This window comes from Salmo salar, chromosome ssa11 (genome assembly GCF_905237065.1).
Source record: "Salmo salar chromosome ssa11, Ssal_v3.1, whole genome shotgun sequence".
NCBI classification, from domain to species: domain Eukaryota; kingdom Metazoa; phylum Chordata; class Actinopteri; order Salmoniformes; family Salmonidae; genus Salmo; species Salmo salar.
This window is the reverse complement of record NC_059452.1, coordinates 39,522,686-39,547,352: the sequence shown is the minus strand read 5'-3', so window position 1 is coordinate 39,547,352 and position 24,667 is coordinate 39,522,686. Positions and strand designations below refer to the sequence as shown.

At 47.6% G+C, this 24,667-nt stretch overlaps 1 protein-coding gene across 1 annotated transcript in view; it reads left to right on the top strand.

Moving 5' to 3' along the window:
- Window positions 1-24,667, top strand: part of LOC106568778 (neogenin-like) — a gene marked incomplete at its 5' end in the record, with an annotated part of 185,749 nt that overhangs the window by 107,801 nt on the left and 53,281 nt on the right. The window contains 4 exon segments of the mRNA XM_045688863.1: window positions 13,435-13,539; window positions 13,542-13,668; window positions 14,946-15,100; window positions 20,320-20,468. Of these exon segments, the coding sequence (XP_045544819.1) occupies window positions 13,435-13,539; window positions 13,542-13,668; window positions 14,946-15,100; window positions 20,320-20,468 (536 nt within the window).

Below are 24,667 nucleotides of genomic sequence, written 5' to 3'. Positions count from 1 at the left end.
GCGGGTCTGTTGTACCGGGGTAGCGGGTCTGTTACTGTATGGGACCAGGCTAGTGTATGGGACCAGGCTAGTGTATGGGACCAGGGTAGTGTATGGGACCAGGGTAGTGTATGGGACCAGGGTAGTGTATTGGGACCAGGGTAGTGTATGGGGACCAGGGTAGTGTATGGGGACCAGGGTAGTGTATGGGGACCAGGCTAGTGTATGGGGACCAGGCTAGTGTATTGGGACCAGGCTAGTGTATTGGGACCAGGGTAGTGTATGGGGACCAGGGTAGTGTATGGGGACCAGGGTAGTGTATGGGACCAGGGTAGTGTATGGGACCAGGGTAGTGTATGGGACCAGGGTAGTGTATGGGGACCAGGGTAGTGTATGGGGACCAGGGTAGTGTATGGGGACCAGGGTAGTGTATGGGGACCAGGGTAGTGTATGGGGACCAGGGTAGTGTATGGGGACCAGGGTAGTGTATGGGGACCAGGGTAGTGTATGGGGACCAGGGTAGTGTATGGGGACCAGGGTAGTGTATGGGGACCAGGGTAGTGTATTGGGACCAGGGTAGTGTAGGGGACCAGGGTAGTGTATGGGGACCAGGGTAGTGTATGGGGACCAGGGTAGTGTATGGGGACCAGGGTAGTGTATGGGGACCAGGGTAGTGTATGGGGACCAGGGTAGTGTATGGGGACCAGGGTAGTGTATGGGGACCAGGGTAGTGTATGGGGACCAGGGTAGTGTATGGGGACCAGGGTAGTGTATGGGGACCAGGGTAGTGTATGGGACCAGGCTAGTGTATTGGGACCAGGCTAGTGTATTGGGACCAGGCTAGTGTATGGGGACCAGGCTAGTGTATTGGGGACCAGGGTAGTGTATGGGACCAGGCTAGTGTATGGGACCAGGCTAGTGTATGGGACCAGGCTAGTGTATGGGACCAGGCTAGTGTATGGGACCAGGGTAGTGTATGGGGACCAGGGTAGTGTATGGGGACCAGGGTAGTGTATGGGGACCAGGGTAGTGTATGGGGACCAGGGGTAGTGTATGGGGACCAGGGTAGTGTATGGGGACCAGGGTAGTGTATGGGGACCAGGCTAGTGTATGGGGACCAGGCTAGTGTATGGGGACCAGGCTAGTGTATGGGGACCAGGCTAGTGTATGGGGACCAGGGTAGTGTATGGGGACCAGGGTAGTGTATGGGACCAGGGTAGTGTATGGGGACCAGGCTAGTGTATGGGGACCAGGGTAGTGTATGGGGACCAGGGTAGTGTATGGGGACCAGGCTAGTGTATGGGGACCAGGGTAGTGTATGGGGACCAGGGTAGTGTATGGGACCAGGGTAGTGGGTGGAGTGAATAAAACCAAGAAGAGCTCAGTCACTCTGAGGCTTTAACAGGAATTATTCATTCCACCCATAATGACCAGTTCTCTACCCCCCCCCACACACACACACACACACAAAGCCTCTTCCTTCCTCTCTTTTTCCCCTTCTTCTCCATCTCTCTTCCTCACTCTTACCCTCCCTCAGCACATTGTCCCAGTCAGTCCCCACCCAGAGCAGAAAACCACTCTAGTCAACACTAAACTGACAGGACACAGAGCACTTTCACCACAGCCAAACACAAATGCCTGTTGAGAAATGGACTTTCTCCATCTAATGGCTGGCTGAGTGCTTTTTTGTTTTGCGGAGCGTGGGAGCAGTCGGATGATAAATTGAAATCAGTGGTGTTGGAATGCAGAGGCTGACATAGTGATAGATCAGAGAGGGAGACATCTCCGCTGCCAGGCTTGCCAGCCAAGCTGCTGGGGAAGTTTTCAGTTGGGCATAGCAGAGTGGGATAGAATCAATAGGATATTATAGAGTATAATTCAACCTAGCAGGGCTGTTTTTGATGGATGTGTTTTTGCGATCAGTAAGTCAATACTGATTAGACTGGAAAGAGAGGAACTAAAGTATCTACAGAATACCACTACAGCAGAGAATACCACTACAGCAGAGAATACCACTACAGCAGAGAATACCACCACTACAGCAGAGAATACCACCACTACAGCAGAGAATACCACCACTACAGCAGAGAATACCACCACTACAGCAGAGAATACCACCACTACAGCAGAGAATACCACCACTACAGCAGAGAATACCACCACTACAGCAGAGAATACCACCACTACAGCAGAGAATACCACCACTACAGCAGAGAATACCACCACTACAGCAGAGAATACCACCACTACAGCAGAGAATACCACCACTACAGCAGAGAATACCACCACTACAGCAGAGAATACCACCACTACAGCAGAGAATACCACCACTACAGCAGAGAATACCACCACTACAGCAGAGAATACCACCACTACAGCAGAGAATACCACCACTACAGCAGAGAATACTACCACTACAGCAGAGAATACCACCACTACAGCAGAGAATACCACCACTACAGCAGAGAATACCACCACTACAGCAGAGAATACTACCACCACTACAGCAGAGAATACCACCACCACTACAGCAGAGAATACCACCACCACTACAGCAGAGAATACTACCACCACTACAGCAGAGAATACCACCACCACTACAGCAGAGAATACCACCACCACTACAGCAGAGAATACTACCACTACAGCAGAGAATACCACCACCACTACAGCAGAGAATACTACCACCACTACAGCAGAGAATACCACCACCACTACAGCAGAGAATACCACCACCACTACAGCAGAGAATACCACCACCACTACAGCAGAGAATACCACCACCACTACAGCAGAGAATACCACCACCACTACAGCAGAGAATACCACCACCACTACAGCAGAGAATACCACCACCACTACAGCAGAGAATACCACCACCACTACAGCAGAGAATACCACCACCACTACAGCAGAGAATACCACCACCACTACAGCAGAGAATACCACCACCACTACAGCAGAGAATACTACCACTGCAGGCCAGAATGCCACTGCAGCCCAGAATGCTACTGCAGAATACTACTACAGCCTTCCCAGTTACAACAAAGATGAGAGAAAGCAGTGCTAAAAATACAATTTAGGGACTCCTCTGGGCTCTGTACAACCCAACAAGAACACAAATGTAAACCCCTAGTGTCTGTCAGGGGGATAGAAGCTGTATCTTCAGGCCGGGGTCAGGGACAGGGCGACCAGACACTATTTGTGTTGTGTGTCACTGTGGTGTCTGTAGCAGTGGTCCCCGTGCGACGCTCACGGCCATGTAAATGTGACAGTTTTACGCGCCCCGCATGTCGCCCCCCTCTCAGGAAGGCCTCGGAGAAGAGAGGGCGAATTGAATCAGAGCGACAGTTGGTTTTACAGCTACGCACTCTGACAAGGGCCTTTTTATTAGCCTTGGAAGATGGATGGTGTACCAGCTAGTGTGATATTAGTTTATATGGAGTACGTTCAAGATTGGAAATGAAATGTATAGAAATGAGGTTAGTCCAAACATACAGCCTACAGTAGTAACATGCAAGGTATTCTTAGTGCCCCATCAATAGTAAATACACTAAATAGTGGTGTTACCCAGAAGGCTCTGCCACCTACAGTAAGTAATGGTAGTGTTACCCAGAAGGCTCCATCTGCAGTAAGTCATGATAGTGTTACCCAGAAGGCTCAGTCCATCTGCAGTAGGTAATGGTAGTGTTACCCAGAAGGCTCGGTCCATCTGCAGTAGGTAATGGTAGTGTTACCCAGAAGGCTTTGCCCACCTACAGTAAGTAATGGTAGTGTTACCCAGAAGGCTCAGTCCATCTGCAGTAGGTAATGGTAGTGTTACCCAGAAGGCTCGGTCCATCTGCAGTAGGTAATGGTAGTGTTACCCAGAAGGCTTTGCACACCTACAGTAAGTAATGGTAGTGTTACCCAGAAGGCTCGGTCCATCTGCAGTAGGTAATGGTAGTGTTACCCAGAAGGCTTTCCAACCTACAGTAATTAATGGTAGTGTTACCCAGAAGGCTCGGCCCACCTACAGTAAGTAATGGTATGGTTACCCAGAAGGCTCGGTCCATCTGCAGTAGGTAATGGTAGGGTTACCCAGAAGGCTCGGTCCATCTGCAGTAAGTAATGGTAGTGTTACCCAGAAGGCTCGGTCCATCTGCAGTAACGGTAGAAGAAACACAGACAACCCTAACTAGAACACCCACTTCCTCCTCCTACCTCTGATTACTGGGCCTGTGTGGTTTCTACTGTGAGCAGTTAGGTAGCTGATCAGAAGACTGTGGTTTCCACTGTGAGCAGTTAGGCAGCTGATCAGAAGACTGTGGTTTCCACTGTGAGCAGTTAGGCAGCTGATCAGAAGACTGTGGTTTCCACTGTGAGCAGTTAGGCAGCTGATCAGAAGACTGTGGTTTCCACTGTGAGCAGTTAGGCAGCTGATCAGAAGACTGTGGTTTCCACTGTGAGCAGTTAGGCAGCTGATCAGAAGACTGTGGTTTCCACTGTGAGCAGTTAGGCAGCTGATCAGAAGACTGTGGTTTCCACTGTGAGCAGTTAGGCAGCTGATCAGAAGACTGTGGTTTCCACTGTGAGCAGTTAGGCAGCTGATCAGAAGACTGTGGTTTCCACTGTGAGCAGTTAGGCAGCTGATCAGAAGACTGTGGTTTCCACTGTGAGCAGTTAGGCAGCTGATCAGAAGACTGTGGTTTCCACTGTGAGCAGTTAGGCAGCTGATCAGAAGACTGTGGTTTCCACTGTGAGCAGTTAGGCAGCTGATCAGAAGACTGTGGTTTCCACTGTGAGCAGTTAGGCAGCTGATCAGAAGACTGTGGTTTCCACTGTGAGCAGTTAGGCAGCTGATCAGAAGACTGTGGTTTCCACTGTGAGCAGTTAGGCAGCTGATCAGAAGACTAGTTTCCACTGTGAGCAGTTAGGCAGCTGATCAGAAGACTGTGGTTTCCACTGTGAGCAGTTAGGTAGCTGATCAGAAGACTGGTTTCCACTGTGAGCAGTTAGGCAGCTGATCAGAAGACTGGTTTCCATAGTGAGCAGTTAGGCAGCTGATCAGAAGACTGTGGTTTCCACTGTGAGCAGTTAGGCAGCTGATCAGAAGACTGTGGTTTCCACTGTGAGCAGTTAGGCAGCTGATCAGAAGACTGTGGTTTCCACTGTGAGCAGTTAGGCAGCTGATCAGAAGACTGTGGTTTCCACTGTGAGCAGTTAGGCAGCTGATCAGAAGACTGTGGTTTCCACTGTGAGCAGTTAGGCAGCTGATCAGAAGACTGTGGTTTCCACTGTGAGCAGTTAGGCAGCTGATCAGAAGACTGTGGTTTCCACTGTGAGCAGTTAGGCAGCTGATCAGAAGACTGTGGTTTCCACTGTGAGCAGTTAGGCAGCTGATCAGAAGACTGTGGTTTCCACTGTGAGCAGTTAGGCAGCTGATCAGAAGACTGTGGTTTCCACTGTGAGCAGTTAGGCAGCTGATCAGAAGACTGTGGTTTCCACTGTGAGCAGTTAGGCAGCTGATCAGAAGACTGTGGTTTCCACTGTGAGCAGTTAGGCAGCTGATCAGAAGACTGTGGTTTCCACTGTGAGCAGTTAGGCAGCTGATCAGAAGACTGTGGTTTCCACTGTGAGCAGTTAGGCAGCTGATCAGAAGACTGTGGTTTCCACTGTGAGCAGTTAGGCAGCTGATCAGAAGACTGTGGTTTCCACTGTGAGCAGTTAGGTAGCTGATCAGAAGACTGTGGTTTCCACTGTGAGCAGTTAGGCAGCTGATCAGAAGACTGGTTTCCACTGTGAGCAGTTAGGCAGCTGATCAGAAGACTGTGGTTTCCACTGTGAGCAGTTAGGCAGCTGATCAGAAGACTGTGGTTTCCACTGTGAGCAGTTAGGCAGCTGATCAGAAGACTGTGGTTTCCACTGTGAGCAGTTAGGCAGCTGATCAGAAGACTGTGGTTTCCACTGTGAGCAGTTAGGCAGCTGATCAGAAGACTGTGGTTTCCACTGTGAGCAGTTAGGCAGCTGATCAGAAGACTGTGGTTTCCACTGTGAGCAGTTAGGCAGCTGATCAGAAGACGTGGTTTCCACTGTGAGCAGTTAGGCAGCTGATCAGAAGACTGTGGTTTCCACTGTGAGCAGTTAGGCAGCTGATCAGAAGACTGTGGTTTCCACTGTGAGCAGTTAGGCAGCTGATCAGAAGACTGGTTTCCACTGTGAGCAGTTAGGCAGCTGATCAGAAGACTGTGGTTTCCACTGTGAGCAGTTAGGCAGCTGATCAGAAGACTGTGGTTTCCACTGTGAGCAGTTAGGCAGCTGATCAGAAGACTGTGGTTTCCACTGTGAGCAGTTAGGCAGCTGATCAGAAGACTGTGGTTTCTACTGTGAGCAGTTAGGCAGCTGATCAGAAGACTGTGGTTTCCACTGTGAGCAGTTAGGCAGCTGATCAGAAGACTGTGGTTTCCACTGTGAGCAGTTAGGCAGCTGATCAGAAGACTGTGGTTTCCACTGTGAGCAGTTAGGTAGCTGATCAGAAGACTGTGGTTTCCACTGTGAGCAGTTAGGCAGCTGATCAGAAGACTGGTTTCCACTGTGAGCAGTTAGGTAGCTGATCAGAAGACTGGTTTCCACTGTGTGTGCTGTGTGTGTGCTGTGTGTATGTATTTGTATTTACCACACTCTGTTCAAGGACCGCGAACGTGGGTTTGACTGCCAATTTGCTCCCTTGGGCTTTGTTTACTCTACAATGGTTAGGACCGGCAGTGGTTGGTTCCTGAAGCTTATTGTTATTTCTTTGTATATTTTCCCTGATTGTTCATTCCATCTGAGATTCATTTGCTTACACGAGGACAGAATATTACCATCTGTGTGTTTTTCTGTTATTCCATATGATAATTCAACCCACTTTCTTTTTACAATGGAAGCTGAAAGGTTATGTGTCTTTTTAGTTTACTGTATCTTTTCATAGCTTTTTTTTCTTGTTATCGCGGACGTTTTTAGCCCTGACCTGGGCTTGGTGTGTCACCTGCCTCAGCCTCACGCTCCAGTCACACCTTCCCTATCACTTTATCACTCACACTCCATCCAGGATGCTGGATGCTGTTGTTGGATACCACCCATCCCCGGAGTCTACTTTCAGGGCTCTACTCGGCTCAAACAGCCTAAATGGGTGGAAGCGCCACGTTGCGCCAAAACAAAGCTCTTCCTCTATACCCCGACAGGTCACCTGACCCCCAGCGGGGCCCCTGGGCTCCTGGCTCAGAGATGGGCGGCGTTGCCAGGCTAGCGTTTCCTTTTCACGTCAACCGCCCCCTGTCGTGCCACCCTCCCTCTACGCACATTGACCATCATGCAACATTCCAGGGTGGTATATAATAGGCTACCCGCCTTGATGTCCCTGTGTGTGATATCCACCCCACGTAGACCAACCCAGCGACCCTGATTACACTCTGTGAATCCAGGGGGGGGGGGTTTCCTCTGAGTTAAACTAACAATTCATTTATTTGGACCTTTCCTCTCCTGTTGGGAGAAACCTGGCACAAGCACCCCTGAGATATCAAACCACTTACCGTACTGTACACAGTTACGTGTTGAGAATTCAATTCACACACCAGGTAATAAGAACCTGCGGCCTGTTGGGGATTATGATGATGTAGGGTAAAACAGATTTCCTGCATCTTTAACTCTACAGGAGGAACCTCTGTGGGTGCCCCCCCCCCCCATCGTTTCTTCTCCACTGAGCATGTTTACCACTGGATCCATATGATGCTGATTTCCCTAAAGAAAGACCACAAGACGGGGGAAGGAGGGGAGGCAATCAACATAGAAAAAGATGTCCATGCTCTTATTCATTTACATATCAGGGCTCATGCCACAGCAGGCGCCTCACATGTTTTGGCGAGGGGGGGGTGTGATATACAATCATGACCCTACAGTGGAAGTGGTTCAAGGGAGGATGTTTGCCTGATGAGGAAGGGGATGCTGTATGTATGCATGTACACACCAGACATTTAATTATTGATGGAACCAACCTGATTCAATTATGAGATGTGTTTGAAAGCAGATGAAAGTCCAAGGGGAATTTACTGTGTGTGAATTAAACGTGTACATTCTTGTGATGGGAGACTAGCATGCAGGCGCTCTGGGACCACGGATAGAGGGAAGGACTTTAAAGTGGCAAGGGCGGAGATTTAGTAGGTGGATGGAGGAGATGAGTGTGACGGGGGGGCAAAAGGAGTAGGACTGACTGCTCCATGACCCCAGAGGGCCTGCTTTAGCCCTAGCAGGGGTGTAGGAGTCAGGGGACGGGAGGGATGTTAGACCTTCTCTAGGGAGCCTACCTCTCCACCCTCACCAGATGAGTCTCAGTACACTCACTCCATCATATCCCCTGATGCCTGGAACACTAGGGGGGATCCCTAAACCCTAATCCTGCTCTGTCATGCTGTGACCCCCCCCCCCCCAACCACCCTCTACACCAGATCCCCCGTCCGTCCGTCCATTTCAGTTGTGTTGTCCTCCTGCAGCTCCATCCCATTATCTCACCAGCCAGAGGGTCCTCAGACAGAAAGGAGGCCATCTCTCCCCCCCAAAATAAAAAACAGACCCATCCCAAATGTTTCCTCTTCCACACGTCTCTGATGCCTTAATTCCACTTTGCTCTATTTTTAGGCTGTTATGCAGTTAGTTGGCTCTTTGTTGACGACTGAAGAAAAAATAGTGTCTTCCAATGAGTTAAGTGTGATCTGGCAACACTGTTGGTAGCTGTAGGTCTTCTACTTAATGTTGAACCACCATACCACAGTACAACAAGCCCTTCAAGTTCCCAACCCCTTCACTTGCCCGTCCTTTACAATGAACTGTTCCAGAAAATACTTTCCTTATCTGTGCTTCATAAAATAAAGAATATGCCAGGTTTTAGATCCCAGATTTCCAATTGGCTGCAAACACCTGTTGAAATGGTGCAGGGAGTGTAAGAAATGAATATGGAGATGCCGAGAACTCATGTGGACAGCTTCAAATCACCCAGAACCCATGAACTCATGTCTAAACTTTGCTCTACAGTGGACTACTTTGGGGCTTTCTCTGTGGCGCGAGCCTCACTGAAAGCCAGCTTTAATGCCTTCCCAGGAGGGAAACCCCATGTGTATCAAGTTACTGATCTGTGTTTTTGTGCCTTGGGCAGTGGGCATTCTGTAAACCTTATAGACTTTATAAGAAATCAGATGCCTTTCCCGTCCCTCACGACTCCTCTCACCACGTTAAAAAGGTGTCAGAAACAGAAATGCTTTGTCCTCAAAGGCCAACAGGCAGAGGCGGCCCCCAAGAGGAGGATGGGGAACAGCGTCCTCCTCTTGAACAAGTCCAACGCTTGGCCACACGACGAACGCGAGGAAGCAAGGGACCAGGAGATGAAGAACAAATGACGTGTTTCATCTGCCTCTCCATCCTTTTCGTCTTGAAGACATTTGTCTCTCTTACCCGAGTTTATCTTTTGTCGACACATCAAGAGCCTCCAAATGTCACGAGCTGTCAGAATTCTCTTTCCTCTGATGTTATCGGCTGGAGACTAGCAAGAGAACATGGCCTCTTGAACAAATGAATGACTGAAACAGTCTTTGCTTTGCTTCCAGCAGCAACCAATTGGCTACGACCACACCACGATCGTTCTCGCTTGATCAGAACCCCCCACAAACGCTGTTTCAGAACATCTCCTCAGAGGAAGCATCACGAATCAGTCAAGAGCGCAGTCTCTGCCATCACACGTTCTTGTTGAAGTTCTATGAAAGTTTGGATGTGTTCATTTAGCTGCTTAACTGACTATGATATTCTGCCGAAAAGGAATCAAGACATTTCCTTTAAATCTTTTAGCTCTATCAGTATTTTTTAACCATCTTATATCAGCTCTCTCCTTTTCATGTGCCGTATCTCATCCTCTTCTGCTGAGGAGCATGACCGTCTCTCTTCCCTCTTTCTCTCCTCCCTCCTTCCCTCCCGGAGATAATAGTGCTCGTTCTGTAATAAGCCATTAGTGTAGCCATGTGGTTCTGTTCAGCTACATTACATGAACCCAACCCACAGACAGAAGCAGAGACTGTTTCCTTCACTTCTGAGACTAGTTTTACCATTATGCAACACTTGGCAAGACCTCTCACTCTCCAAGTTACATAGTAGGGACTTTGAACACTGCCTGGTGACGTCATTGTTGACCTGAATCCTAAATAACCATGCTTTCTTTGTATATAACAGCAAATGAGATGTTTGAAAGCCCAACAGCCTGCCAATGAGCTAAGTGTCCTGTGGGTGTACGTGTGCCGAGACAGGACTTAACTTTTTAAAAGCCATGGCCGACTTTTCTTCTACATGTCTACCCGGCAGACAAAGTGGCAGCTCATTTTGCCAGTTATGTTTTCATATGCCCACAAAGTTGACGTATTGTACAACTCGTATTGACATTACTAGAAGCTTAGGCACCAGTTACTTCCCTTGTAATGGAACTTGAAAAGGTTCTGGAAATCTTTGTCCTGAAGAGCTCCACTGATATCATTCAGCTGCCCTGGAAAGCACAGTATGTTTCATTGTCCATTATTAAGATTCTTCCATTATTAACAGTTTCCTTTGAATCTTTTTGTCGAACTATTTCTTATACGCAGTACCCAGATACCTGGTTGAGGTAGAGGATAACTTTCCTCATTAGCTCCTAATGCCAGCCATTCGTTACCAGTGTCACACGCCCTAATGACACAATTCATCTACTAGAAATAGACCATCAGAACAGCTACAGTAGAAATCTAGGATTCTACTCAATTTCTGCCTTACTGTAACTGTCCATGTCTGAGAATAGATGGAAGACTGATTGTGACCAGGAGACTGAGACATGTCCCGTTCTCTATAGTACCACTGAGACTAACATCATGGTTTTCATCTACTCGCTGTAGGCCCGGTGCCAACTTGGACATAGTGGTCCTTAGCACGTGGCCGCATGCCAGCGCCTCGCTAGGCAGCTCAGGAGCCTCTCCACCCAGTTGACTGCCATCTTTCTTCCCCCTTTTCTTTCCCTTTATTCCTTCCCTGGCAATTTGCTCCGGGTTCTGTCTCCAACAGAATGGTAATCCTCCAGCTGAGCCTTAAAGCCCAGAGGACCGAGGGGAGGGGGCCAAGCCCCGGCCCAACGGAGTAAGCTTGGGCGATATCCAGATTCATACCTTCATACCGACCTTGTGCCAAACCGGGATATTCGGTAAAACCGGCACGGAACACAAGGGGCTCTGTTTTCAAACCCCAGTGAAATCCGAAGGTTAGCAATGCTAAAAAGTCCCATAGAGAATGCTAACTAAATGCTAACAAGCGAGTTGTGAAGATTTTATACAGTCTGACCTAAACTACACAACTAACTCAAAAATGCTACTTACAGTTTGCTGCACACACAAAACAAATATAAGCCACAAGGCTCTTGATCCAAGAGGGGATTCTCTGCAGCTAGATAGCTAACTAGCTACTAAATTAGCAAACCAAATGCACAACTGCAGAGCATTTATCAAATTTTAGACAGTTAACTTACTAGTTCTAAGATATCTAGCTGGAAAACATTTAGTTGTGAATTCCATACTGTAATTTGATCACCTGGCACATGCTGCACAACAGTGACTCACAAAGCCCCAGTCTTTTGTTTTAGTGTGCTTGTAAACAAACACCACATGTAAACTTCATAATGAAAAATGATGTGACAGGTGAAATGAACAACACAATCTTTATCTCCTAATGTATTGCACAAGTTGACTGCAGGTATTTATTTAAAAAGGAGTTATAAATATTCACATTTATTTAAAAAAAAACTTCATTGGTATTGAAAAAATGTCCCACGGCTTTTTCCAAATATCCCGGTATACCGCCTAAAACCGTCTCTGACAGAGAGCATCCTACGTACACATACAGATATACAGCCGTATAGACACACACACACACATACACACACGGCCAAATCGACACACACAACTGTCATAGACATGTCAGGACTGTTTATGATATGAGGATATGACCTCTGAAAGTCACACAATTGACAGATATGTCAAGTAAACAGTTGCCAATGCTTTCCCGGCAGCAGCCTAGTCCCACTGACAGACAGACAGACAGACAGCTCACGCTGTGTACTAGTCAGTAATTGCTGTGAACGATGCCTCTGCATTCCGTCTAATGGCTCGTGTCATTACAGAGAAGCTGTAGTGAAATGAACCGGACTTAATGTATTTCCTACAGTTATGAATCAGATGGATGTATATCCTCCTCAGGCCCTCTTTGTAAAATAGCTTTATGTTTATGGAGAGAGCGAGCCCAAGTATTCCCAGTTGTTGGCTGTTTCTGTGATTGAATATTTTGTTGATGATTAGATTGTTTACATTTTATATTGGCGTGTATTTTTTATTATGGGAGGTGAGGAGAATTTTCTCTCAGTGCCCAAGGAAAATATGTTGTAACTCTGTGGAATGACATTTATTTATTATCTTCCCTTTACTCAAATATACAGGGGAATCAATTCCAAGTGTGTGGAGTGTGTGTGTGTGTGGAGTGTGTGCTCATTTATATGTGTAATATACAGCAAATCCCACACCACTCTGTTCAATATCCAAGGTCATGGCACCGCTGGAATCTGTCATATAAACAGATAGTCTAGTCTCCCCAAATAAGCATCTCCTCAGTGTGTCATGATGGATAGATGTACTATGGCCAGCATACATTTGCATATAGAGTTATATTTCTCTCTATATATATATATTTTTTCCCCATATGTTCAGTTTTCATACATTTTGGCATTGCCCTCGACTTGATTCCTTTGACCTGCAACCAATGGAAATGCCACAGTCTCTCTGACATTCTTTCCCTGTGTTGTGTCTGAGTCTTCTGGTATAAAATAGAAAGCAGATATACCCATGTCTAACCACAGATTGTTCTGAGAAAGCACCAAATGCCATTTTTTCACATTGCTGTGGGTAGACTGTGGAATAGCGCCAGTACAAGTGCATTAAAACATTACAGGGTGGGTTTGACAGTTGGTGTGGAGCTCTAAGGTCACCCTTTGCTATGTAGAATATGTACAAAGTCTAGACTGTATTTTGTATATGTGTTCATACACCATTCAGTGGTGTTTATTGTGTTGCTCCCCTCTTCCATTAGAGATGTTGTGCATGTTTGTGTCCCTCCTTTTGTGTTGTTTGGTTGTGATTATTCCAGCGTGATATTAGTGTGTTTTGTGGTTCCTTGTCAGCCCGACAGCTCTTTCTTGGTTATGTGGTTGTTATTTTGTGTTTCTTCAGTTTTCTTTTTTGTTGTCCTTTATTTCGCTGTCCTTTCCTTTCTCTTCTCTCTGTTCCTTTTGGATGCCGTCCGTCCGTCCATCTCTTCCTCCTCTCTCTCGCTGTCTTCTTCACCTTCATCCACCTCACCCCTACTCATCTCCCCCCCACCCCACCCTCAAAGATGTAGCCCTCCCCACCCCTCCCCTCCCCTCACTGACTCCTGACACTACTGACCATGTAACGCCAGGCTCCAGAGGTGTGGCTAACCCCACTGGCCCCACTCCCTCCGCCCCCGTGACGTCGTGGCCTCGCTGGTCTCCACCCGCTTCATCAAGCTCACCTGGCGCCCTCCGGCTGAGCCCAACGGAGAAGACCTCACCTACTCTGTCTACTTCAATCAGGAGGGTACCAACAGGTAGGGACCCTACACAGTACAGTATTACACACTACTCAGCGTGTTATAGCGGGTAGGCCCTCTATTCAGTACAGTACAGCATACACACTGCTGAGGGCCCCTATAGCATACACACTGCTGAGGGCCCCTATAGCATACACACTGCTGAGGGCCCCTATAGCATACACACTGCTGAGGGCTCCTATAGCATACACACTGCTGAGGGCCCCTATAGCATACACACTGCTGAGGGCCCCTATAGCATACACACTGCTGAGGGCCCCTATAGCATACACACTGCTGAGGGCCCCTATAGCATACACACTGCTGAGGGCCCCTATAGCATACACACTGCTGAGGGCCCCTATAGCATACACACAGCTGAGGGCCCCTATAGCATACACACTGCTGAGGGCCCCTATAGCATACACACTGCTGAGGGCCCCTATAGCATACACACTGCTGAGGGCCCCTATAGCATACACACTGCTGAGGGCCCCTATAGCATACACACTGCCCAGTGTACAGGTAGATTCTTGCTATGTAATGGTGTGTAGTCTGTAAATACGACACAGTCCACTCAAGTGATGTAGTATTGCTTGCCTTCTATTGATAGTGTGCACTAACTGGGCTGTTGTTTGTGTGTGTGTGTGTGTGTGTGTGTGTGTGTGTGTGTGTGTGTGTGTGTGTGTGTGTGCACTAACTGGGCTGTTGTGTGTGTGTGTGTGTGTGTGTGTGTGTGTGTGTGTGTGTGTGTGTGTGTGTGCACTAACTGGGCTGTTGTTTGTGTGTGTGTGTGTGTGCACTAACTGGGCTGTTGTTTGTGTGTGTGTGTGTGTGTGTGTGTTTGTTTGTGTGTGTGTGTGCACTAACTGGGCTGTTGTTTGTGTGTGTGTGCACTAACTGGGCTGTTGTTTGTGTGTGTGTGTGCACTAACTGGGCTGTTGTTTGTGTGTGTGTGTGTGTGTGTGTTTGTTTGTGTGTGTGTGTGTGCACTAACTGGGCTGTTGTTTGTGTGTGTGTGTGTGTGTGTGCACTAACTGGGCTGTTGTTTGTGTGTGTGGTGTGTGTGTGCACTAACTGGGCTGTTGTTTGTGTGTGTGTGTGTGTGCACACTAACTGGGCTGTTGTTTGTGTGTGTGTGTGTGTGTGCACTAACTGGGCTGTTGTTTGTGTGTGTGTGTGTGTGTGTGTGTGTGTGTGTGTGTGTGTGTGTGTGTGTGTGTGTGTGTGTACTAACTGGTGTGTGTGTGTGTGTGTGTGTACTAACTGGGCTGTTGTGTGTGTGTGTCTCTCAGGGAGCGTATCCTGAACACCAGTCGGCCAGGTGAGATGCAGGTGACCATTCAGAACCTGATGCCCGACTCCAAGTACAAGTTCCGGGTGGTGGCACACAACAAGAACGGCCTGGGAGAGAGCTCTGCCGTCCTCAAGGTGGCCACCCAGGGTGAAGGTAAAACACACACACACACACACACACACAAACATAAACACCTACACAGGGATAAACATGAACCCAGACCACCCTACTGTCGCTCAGAGGACTACAGTCCTCTCCTCTCTAGGCCGTAGAAAACATCCTCTGTAGTGGTTGTTCATTTCCTTCCATTTCCTTACCTGTGTGTGTGAGGTGTGTGTTTAAACATGGCCTCCCATGCTGTGGCTGAGGAAAGAAGGGTGTGTGTGTATAGTGGGGTATGGTAGGCAGGCTGAATGAAAATACATCCTCCTTCCCTCCAGTTCTCCAATCCGTAATACCTCCTCCGTCAAACATTAACACTGTATCCATTCACAGTGTATACCAGGCCTTACTAGGATGTCGTGACTGGAGTGTTTTCCCCTCACAGCTCTACAGTAGACATGCTAAGGGCTTCCCTCTCCATGGTACAGTAGAGGTGAACGCCCTCCTATTCATCTCTCCTTCTCTCTCCCCGTCACGGCTCAGCCTATTCATCTCTCCTTCTCTCTCCCTCGTCACGGCTCAGCCTATTCATCTCTCCTTCTCTCTCCCCCGCCACGGCTCAGCCTATTCATCTCTCCCCCGTCACGGCTCAGCCTATTCATCTCTCCTCTCTCTCCCCGTCACGGCTCAGCCTATTAATCTCTCCCTCCCCGTCACGGCTCAGCCTATTCATCTCTCCTTCTCTCTCCCCCGTCACGGCTCAGCCTATTCATCTCTCCCTCGTCACGGCTCAGCCTATTCATCTCTCCTTCTCTCTCCCCCGTCACGGCTCAGCCTATTCATCTCTCCCCCGTCACGGCTCAGCCTATTCATCTCTCCCTCGTCACGGCTCAGCCTATTCATCTCTCCTTCTCTCTCCCCCGCCACGGCTCAGCCTATTCATCTCTCCTTCTCTCTCCCCCGTCACGGCTCAGCCTATTCATCTCTCTCTCCCTCGTCACGGCTCAGCCTATTCATCTCTCCTTCTCTCTCCCCCGTCACGGCTCAGCCTATTCATCTCTCCCTTCGTCACGGCTCAGCCTATTCATCTCTCCTTCTCTCTCCCCGTCACGGCTCAGCCTATTCATCTCTCCTTCTCTCTCCCTCGTCACGGCTCAGCCTATTCATCTCTCCTTCTTCCCTCGTCACGGCTCAGCCTATTCATCTCTCCTTCTCTCTCCCTCGTCACGGCTCAGCCTATTAATCTCTCTCTCTCCCCGTCACGGCTCAGCCTATTCATCTCTCCCCCGTCACGGCTCAGCCTATTCATCTCTCCTTCTCTCTCCCTCGTCACGGCTCAGCCTATTAATCTCTCCTTCTCTCTCCCTCGTCACGGCTCAGCCTATTCATCTTTCTCTCCCTCGTCACGGCTCAGCCTATTCATCTCTCCTTCTCTCTCCCCCGCCACGGCTCAGCCTATTAATCTCTCCTTCTCTCTCCCTCGTCACGGCTCAGCCTATTCATCTCTCCTTCTCTCTCCCTCGTCACGGCTCAGCCTATTCATCTCTCCTTCTCTCTCCCCCGTCACGGCTCAGCCTATTCATCTCTCCCTCGTCACGGCTCAGCCTATTCATCTCTCCTTCTCTCTCCCCCGTCACGGCTCAGCCTATTCATCTCTCCTTCTCTCTCCCTCGTCACGGCTCAGCCTATTAATCTCTCCTTCTCTCTCCCCCGCCACGGCTCAGCCTATTCATCTCTCCCTCGTCACGGCTCAGCCTATTCATCTCTCCTTCTCTCTCCCTCGTCACGGCTCAGCCTATTCATCTCTCCTTCTCTCTCCCTCGCCACGGCTCAGCCTATTCATCTCTCCTTCTCTCTCCCTCGTCACGGCTCAGCCTATTCATCTCTCCTTCTCTCTCCCTCGTCACGGCTCAGCCTATTCATCTCTCCTTCTCTCTCCCCCGTCACGGCTCAGCCTATTCATCTCTCCCTCGTCACGGCTCAGCCTATTCATCTCTCCTTCTCTCTCCCCGTCACGGCTCAGCCTATTCATCTCTCCCTCGTCACGGCTCAGCCTATTAATCTCTCCTTCTCTCTCCCCCGCCACGGCTCAGCCTATTCATCTCTCCCTCGTCACGGCTCAGCCTATTCATCTCTCCTTCTCTCTCCCCCGTCACGGCTCAGCCTATTCATCTCTCCTTCTCTCTCCCTCGTCACGGCTCAGCCTATTCATCTCTCCTTCTCTCTCCCCCGCCACGGCTCAGCCTATTCATTCTCTCCCCGCCACGGCTCAGCCTATTCATCTCTCCTTCTCTCCCCGCCACGGCTCAGCCTATTCATCTCTCCCCCGCCACGGCTCAGCCTATTCATCTCTCCCTCGTCACGGCTCAGCCTATTCATCTCGCCTTCTCTCTCCCCCGCCACGGCTCAGCCTATTCATCTCTCCCTCGTCACGGCTCAGCCTATTCATCTCTCCTTCTCTCTCCCCCGTCACGGCTCAGCCTATTCATCTCTCCCTCGTCACGGCTCAGCCTATTCATCTCTCCTTCTCTCTCCCCCGTCACGGCTCAGCCTATTCATCTCTCCCTCGTCACGGCTCAGCCTATTCATCTCTCCTTCTCTCTCCCGCCATCACGGCTCAGCCTATTCATCTCTCCTCCTCTCTCCCGCCATCACGGCTCAGCCTATTCATCTCTCCTTCTCTCTCCCTCGTTACCGCTCAGCCTATTCATCTCTCCTTCTCTCTCCCTCGTCACGGCTCAGCCTATTAATCTCTCCTTCTCTCTCCCCCGCCACGGCTCAGCCTATTCATCTCTCCTTCTCTCTCCCCCGCCACGGCTCAGCCTATTCATCTCTCCCCCGTCACGGCTCAGCCTATTCATCTCTCCTTCTCTCTCCCTCGTCACGGCTCAGCCTATTAATCTCTCCTCTCTCCCTTGTCACGGCTCAGCCTATTAATGTCTCCTCTCTCCCTCGTCACGGCTCAGCCTATTAATCTCTCCTTCTCTCTCCCTCGTCACGGCTCAGCCTTTTCATCTCTCCTTCTCTCTCCCCCGTCACTGCTCAGCCTATTAATCTCTCCTCCTCTCTCCCGCCATCACGGCTCAGCCGTTGCCCAGTTTCTGGGTCAGTCTCTTCCTCTCTACCTGTGTCCTTTGCACCTGGCACTCCATAATGTGTGCCGGCGGGAGCCTAACTACCCATGGGGATAGCAAAGGGGGCAGCCAGTGCCAGGGACAAATGTGTCTGTCTGTCTGACAGCATCTCTTCTAGGTTAGAAATGAAGGTTTAAACTGTTGACCTGATTCCAAGAACCAGACCTGGACCAACCACACTGCATCCCTCACTGTATATAGTTTACACACACCAGACACCTACTATATATACTGACAAATGAGATCCTCCGTGTACTACCGGGCATATCTGCAGCTAACACACAGCGAAGGTACATGTTCCTTTCCCTTAGAGAAGAATTGGGGTATTTGTCAGTGAAACTGGGGTCTCAAGTATTTTCCATGTTTGTTGGACAAAGGCGTAGTTTGTATTACATATAGAAACAACATGGTCTGTCTGTTAAAACACTGCTATTTGTTCCGTGTGTGTGTGTATACAGTGTATTTTGATTTGTTTAACACTTTTTTGGTTACTCCATGATTCCATATGTGTTATTTCATAGTTTTGAGGTCTTCACTATTCTACAATGTAGAAAATAGTAAAAATAAAGAAAAACCCTTGAATGAGTAGGTGTTCTAAAACTTTTGACTGGTACTGTATATACTCTACCATTCAAAAGTTTGGGGTCACTTAGAAATGTCCTTGTTTTTGAAAGAAAATGTTAAAAATTGTCTATTAGTCTTGTCTTCACTGTTGACGTTGAGACTGGTATTTTGTGGGTACTATTTAATGAAGCTGCCAGTTGAGGACTTGTGAGGTGTCTGTTTCTCAAACTAGACACTCTAATGTACTTGTCCTCTTGCTCAGTTGTGCCCTGGGCCCTCCCACTCCTCTTTCTATTCTGGTTAGAGCCAGTTTGCGCTGTTCTGTGAAGGGAGTAGCACACAGCGTTGTACGAGATCTTCACTTTCTTGACAATTTCTCGCATGGAATAGCCTTCATTTCTTAGAACAAGAATAGACTGACGAGTTTCAGAAGAAAGGTCTTTGTTTCTGGACATTTTGAGCCTGTAATCGGACCCACAAATGCTGATGCTCCAGATACTCAACTAGTCTAAAGAAGGCCAGTTATATTGCTTCTTTAATCTGCACAACAGTTTTCAGCTATGCTAACATAATTGCAAAAGGGTTTTCTAATGCTCAATTAGCCTTTTAAAATGACGAACTTGGATTAGCTAACACAACGTGCCATTGGAATACAGGAGTGATGGTTGCTGAAAAGGGGCCTCTGTACGCCTATGTAGATATTCCATTAAAAATCTGCCGTTTCCAGCTACAATAGTCATTTACAACATTAACAATCTCTACACTGTATTTCTGATCAATTTGATGTTATTTTAATGGACCAAAAATTGGATTTTCTTTCAATAACAAGGACATTTCTAAGTGACCCCACACTTTTGAACGGTAGTGTACATGCATTCACACAACATCCTCAACACCACAGAAGTTCTCTCTTGAGGACTAAGTATGGTTAATGATGCATTACATTTGCCACACAGCTCAGTTTCTCAGACCCTTTCGTTATCCCTCTAGAGACTACATCCTCTAGTAGATGTGTGGCTCTCCACACCTGCTACCACAGTCTCATGTTAAACAGCTACGCCGGCCGGCACCAGAGCTGTTAATTGAATGTAATGACTCACGTCCCTGTAGAGCAAACAACAATGGAAACACCCCCCTCCCTCCTCAACCACTTGGTTTAGTCCCAGCCTCTCTCTCTCTGCTAACCAATTCCAATTAACTTAATACTTCAAATAAATTCCTCTGTAAACCAAGCATGACCCTGTCTCTCCCCGCTCCCCCCTCTCCCCTACTGGAATACCATGCTAGGGGGATTGGTGGGATGATGTGGGGGAATGACCACAGCATGTGTGTCAGGCTTTGCGGTTACAGAAATAAACAGGGGGACATTCCAAAATGTCAGTCTTTCAAATTGGGACCGAATTGTCTCCAAGTGATTGAATGAGAGTGTGGTTTTGTGCAAGTGTGGTTTTATGATATGGCTTACATATGAAAAAAATACAAATATTGAGATTTGGGGGGAAAATGCCTTCCTGTGTCTTTTTTATTTTGGGATTCATACTAAGTGTCCGCTGTTTCCTTTGGTGTTTCCAGTGCAGGTTCCTGGCCCCGCCCCCAACCTCCAGGCTGTGTCGACCACACCCACCTCCGTCACCCTCAGCTGGGACACGCCCCTCACTGGCAACGGCGACGTCCTCACCTACAAGGTCTACTACATGGAGAAGGGTCTGGACCTGGAACAGGTAAGACCCAGTGTGATGGGTTGGGAGTTAGATGGCCCTATATGTTGAAATAGTGATCCATCATATTCTGTGAGAGAGATTAGTTTTGTGATGGTGTAACAAGAAGACTGCAAACAAGCAAAACAGAACAGCGAAATTAACCGTTGCTTTTTCCGGATTAGCATCAGCGATATATCAGCACCATATAGCCCATTGAAGTGTCCCAGCTCTGTCACAGCCCAGTAGACTGCCTTGAAACTCCTGTTCCCCAAAGCGCCAAAGCCTCTGCTCTATTCCCACTCTATCAGAAAGCTGGCAGCACCACCCTCCCTATTCCCCAGTCTCCCAGCAGGCCACAGTGCAGCGCACCGCAGCACAGCCTCCTGAGTCATCCAGCCCTGCCAGCCCAACCAGCCAGGCGTTAAAGAGCCTTTAATATGATAATGGATGAAATGTCAGCCAGCACAACGAGTAATGATGCTGTTGCTGCTGCCATCCCTCGCTCCCTAGAGGAGAGAGAGAGAGGCTGACAGGAAGAGAAGAGGCTGATCAGACTTATCTCTTTATCTGAAGAGAGGAACAAAGGTTGAATCCAGAGAACAGGGTAGCTAACGGGGTGTTAGAGTGGATGAATTATTGAGACGGGGAAGGCTTCAGGAAGTGGCATGTCTACAGGGAGGAAGCTGTCACAATGGCGCGCCTGACTTCAGTTGAACAGTTAGACACTGTGGTTTTACTACCCAGGGATGAAGATTAGGGCGGTCCCCAAATAGAAGGGGCTCTTTAAAATAAGTAGTTAGGTTTCCATCCAATTGGCAACAGATTTTATGCAAATATTCAAAAATCTGCATCAGAACAATATGCACATTTTCACACCAGATAACTGTTTCTATCAAATGTACTTGTTGCGGTTAAAAGGCTGTGCGTGATGACGTAGTGCCCATAAAAGAACTTTTGCGGTTAAACTCCCATGTACCGAAAAAATTTAAAAAAAGTTCAATGTGTTTCTATCGCATTTCCAACGACTGATGGTTTTGTCACAAAAAAAGGTTGCGTTATATAGTGAATGTGCCAACTCTGGTCTTGGCATGTGCACTATAGACAACAGCTCGCAGATACAATGTGTGTATAGCCTACATGATAAGATTATTATGGACAAAAAGAGCAAGATTATTTTATCATGTCATCAGAATTAGACCCTTGATATTTATTGGAAAGGAGCATGAAGCTCATCACCGTGCGCTTTCACCACCCTGTGAAGTTCATCATAAAAGAAAAGATTAAGAACAGACACTGGCCTTGAAGGCAGAGTTCCTCTGTCCAGTGTCTGTGTTCTTCTGCCCATTTTCATCTTTTCTTTTTATTGGTCAGTCTCAGATATGGCTTTTTCTTTACAACTCTGCCTAGAAGGCCAGCATCCCAGAGTCGCCTCTTCACTGTTGACGTTGAGACTGGTGTTTTGTGGGTACTATTTAATGAAGCTGCCAGTTGAGGACTTGTGAGGCGTCTGTTTTTTCAAACTAGACACTCTAATGTACTTGTCCTCTTGCTCAGTTGTGCACCGGTGCCTCCCACTCCTCTTTCTATTCTGGTTAGAGCCAGTTTGCGCTGTTCTGTGAAGGGAGTAGTACACAGCGTTGTACGAGATCTTCAGTTTCTTGGCAATTTCTCACATGGAATAGCCTTAATTTCTCAGAACAAGAATAGACTGATGAGTTTCAGAAGCAAGTCCTTTGTTTCTGGACATTTTGAGCCTGTACTCGAACCCACAAATGCTGATGCTCCAGATACTCAACTAGTTTAAAGAAGGCCAGTTTTATTGCTGCTTTAATCAGCACAAGTTTTTATCTGTGCTAACATAATTTTAAAATGATAAACTTGGATTAGCTAACACAACCTGCCATTGGAACACAGGAGTTTCTGATAATGGGCCTCTGAACGCCTATGTCGATATTCCATTAAAAATCTGCCGTTTCCAGCTACAATAGTCATTTACAACATTAACAATGTCTACACTAGGGATGCACGATATATCGGTGAACATATTGTAATAGGCCGATATTAGCTAAAAATGCCAACATTGGTATCGGCCTATGTCTAGTTTAACACCTGATGTACAAAACTGATGTCAAAGCTGACATGCATACCAATTTAACGAAGGCACATGACGTAATGGTGCCACGTAAAATTTTGCGCTATAAGTGCAACATAGCATTCCTAAACTAGCCCACAATCTCTGCTGTGTGGATCGAGCAGTCAACAAGACATTTGAAAAAGTAAGAACATTTCAGTGAGACAACTCAAAGGCGAAATCCATTAAAGCCAATATAATGGAATTCATTGCCCTTGACAATCAACCGTTCTCTGTCGTGGGTGATGTTAGCTTTCGCAGACTGGTCGAGCACCGGTACACACTACCAAGTGCGCTATTTTTCAGATGTTGCCCTACCGGAGTTACACAGTAATAGCGTCACTATTAGCTTCACGACATACTATGGAACGCCGTTTGGGTCTTTGCGTGTCAAAAAATATACAGTAGCACTGTCAAAGCTGTACTAAAAAGTCTGCAAACATCGGCCACGAACGATGTGTTTACAATACCGCGTTAGTAATAAAGCATAATTTGTTCGACCGCAACTTCTGGGGTAGCTAGCTTTAGCTTGGTACCTAGCTAGCACCAATACAACCAGCCTGAGAACTGCAGTCATTTTCATTATTCTTAGCAATGATTTAGGAATCCTTGTGAGTACGTACTAGCTAGGTTGCCACTTGTTGTTCGCCTATTGAAATTGAACTTCAGTTCATGAAAATAAATAGCTAGCCAGCTACTTAACCCTGTTGCCCAAAGCTAACGTTATAAGCAGCCAGCTAGCTTCATCTGGCTAGTGAGGCTCGACCTGACCGGGTTATGTGTTGTGAAGCTAGCCACAATAAGGATTAAGTGTAACCGATGTGAAATGGCTAGTTAGTTAGCGGTGGTGCGCGCTAATAGCGTTTCAATCAGTGACGTCACTCGCTCTGAGACTTGAAGTAGGGTTTCCCCTTGCAAGGGCCGCGGCTTTTGTGGCGCGATGGTAACGATGCTTCGTGGGGTGTCAGTTGTTGATGTGTGCAGAGGGTCCCTGGTTCGAGCCCGGGTTGGGGCGAAGAGAGGGACGGAACCTACACTGTTACATAGGCACAATAGTGGAATTTGCGGTTTTCCTTCAAAATAAAAGTATGTCATTGACAGTGATGCAAATGAATACAAATAGTAGAATTATGCCTATCTATTTTAAAGGATAATCGCAAAGTCCACTATTGTGGCTAATCCTTATTGTGGCTAGCTTCACATAGATGGGTCCGACCACCATTAATGAAATAAGAACTGTCTTATAAATTAGTTGTTTTAGGTGGTAGCTAGCTATTGAAACAGATTGTCATGTTATTTGACACGTCTAATAGTGTTATTTGACACGTCTAATAGTGTTATTTGACACGTCTAATAGTGTTATTTGACGTGTATATCTTTTTGACACGCAAAGACCCAAACGGCTTTCCATGGAAATCTTTGTTGAAAATGAAACGACTGAACAAATGAACAGTGAAACAGCACATCAAGTAAGTGAAAGAAATAGGTTTTGATTATGTTTTACTGGTAATGGGACATGCATAAATGCCAACAAAATAACCTTTTGGGTGTGTGTGTGTGTGTAACCTTTATTTAACTAGGCAAGTCAGTTAAGAACAAATTCTTATTTACAATAATGGCCCGGACGATGCTGGGCCAATTGTGCGCTGCCCGATAGGACTCCCATTCACGGCCCGATGTGATACACCCTGGATTCGAATCAGGGACTGTAGTGAAGCCTCTTGCACTGAGATGTAGTGCCTTGGACCGCTGCGTCCATGTGTGTGTGTTAACTATTTAACTGTACTAGAATGCTTATCGGTATTGTTTTTTTTGGCAAGGAAAATATCAGTATCGTATCGGCCAAAAGTGTCTCATCGGTGCATCACTAGTCGACACTATTTCTGATCAATTTGATGTGATTTTGATTGACAAAACAAGGACATTTCTAAGTGACCCCAAACTTTTGAACGGTAGTGTAGGTGTCAGAAGGGAGGAAGCAGAAAAGTAGTTGTCATCCGCATGGCAATGGTGGGAGAGACCATGTGAGGATATGACGGAGCCGAGTGACTTGGTGTATAGAGAGAAGAGGGCCAAGAACCGAGCCCTT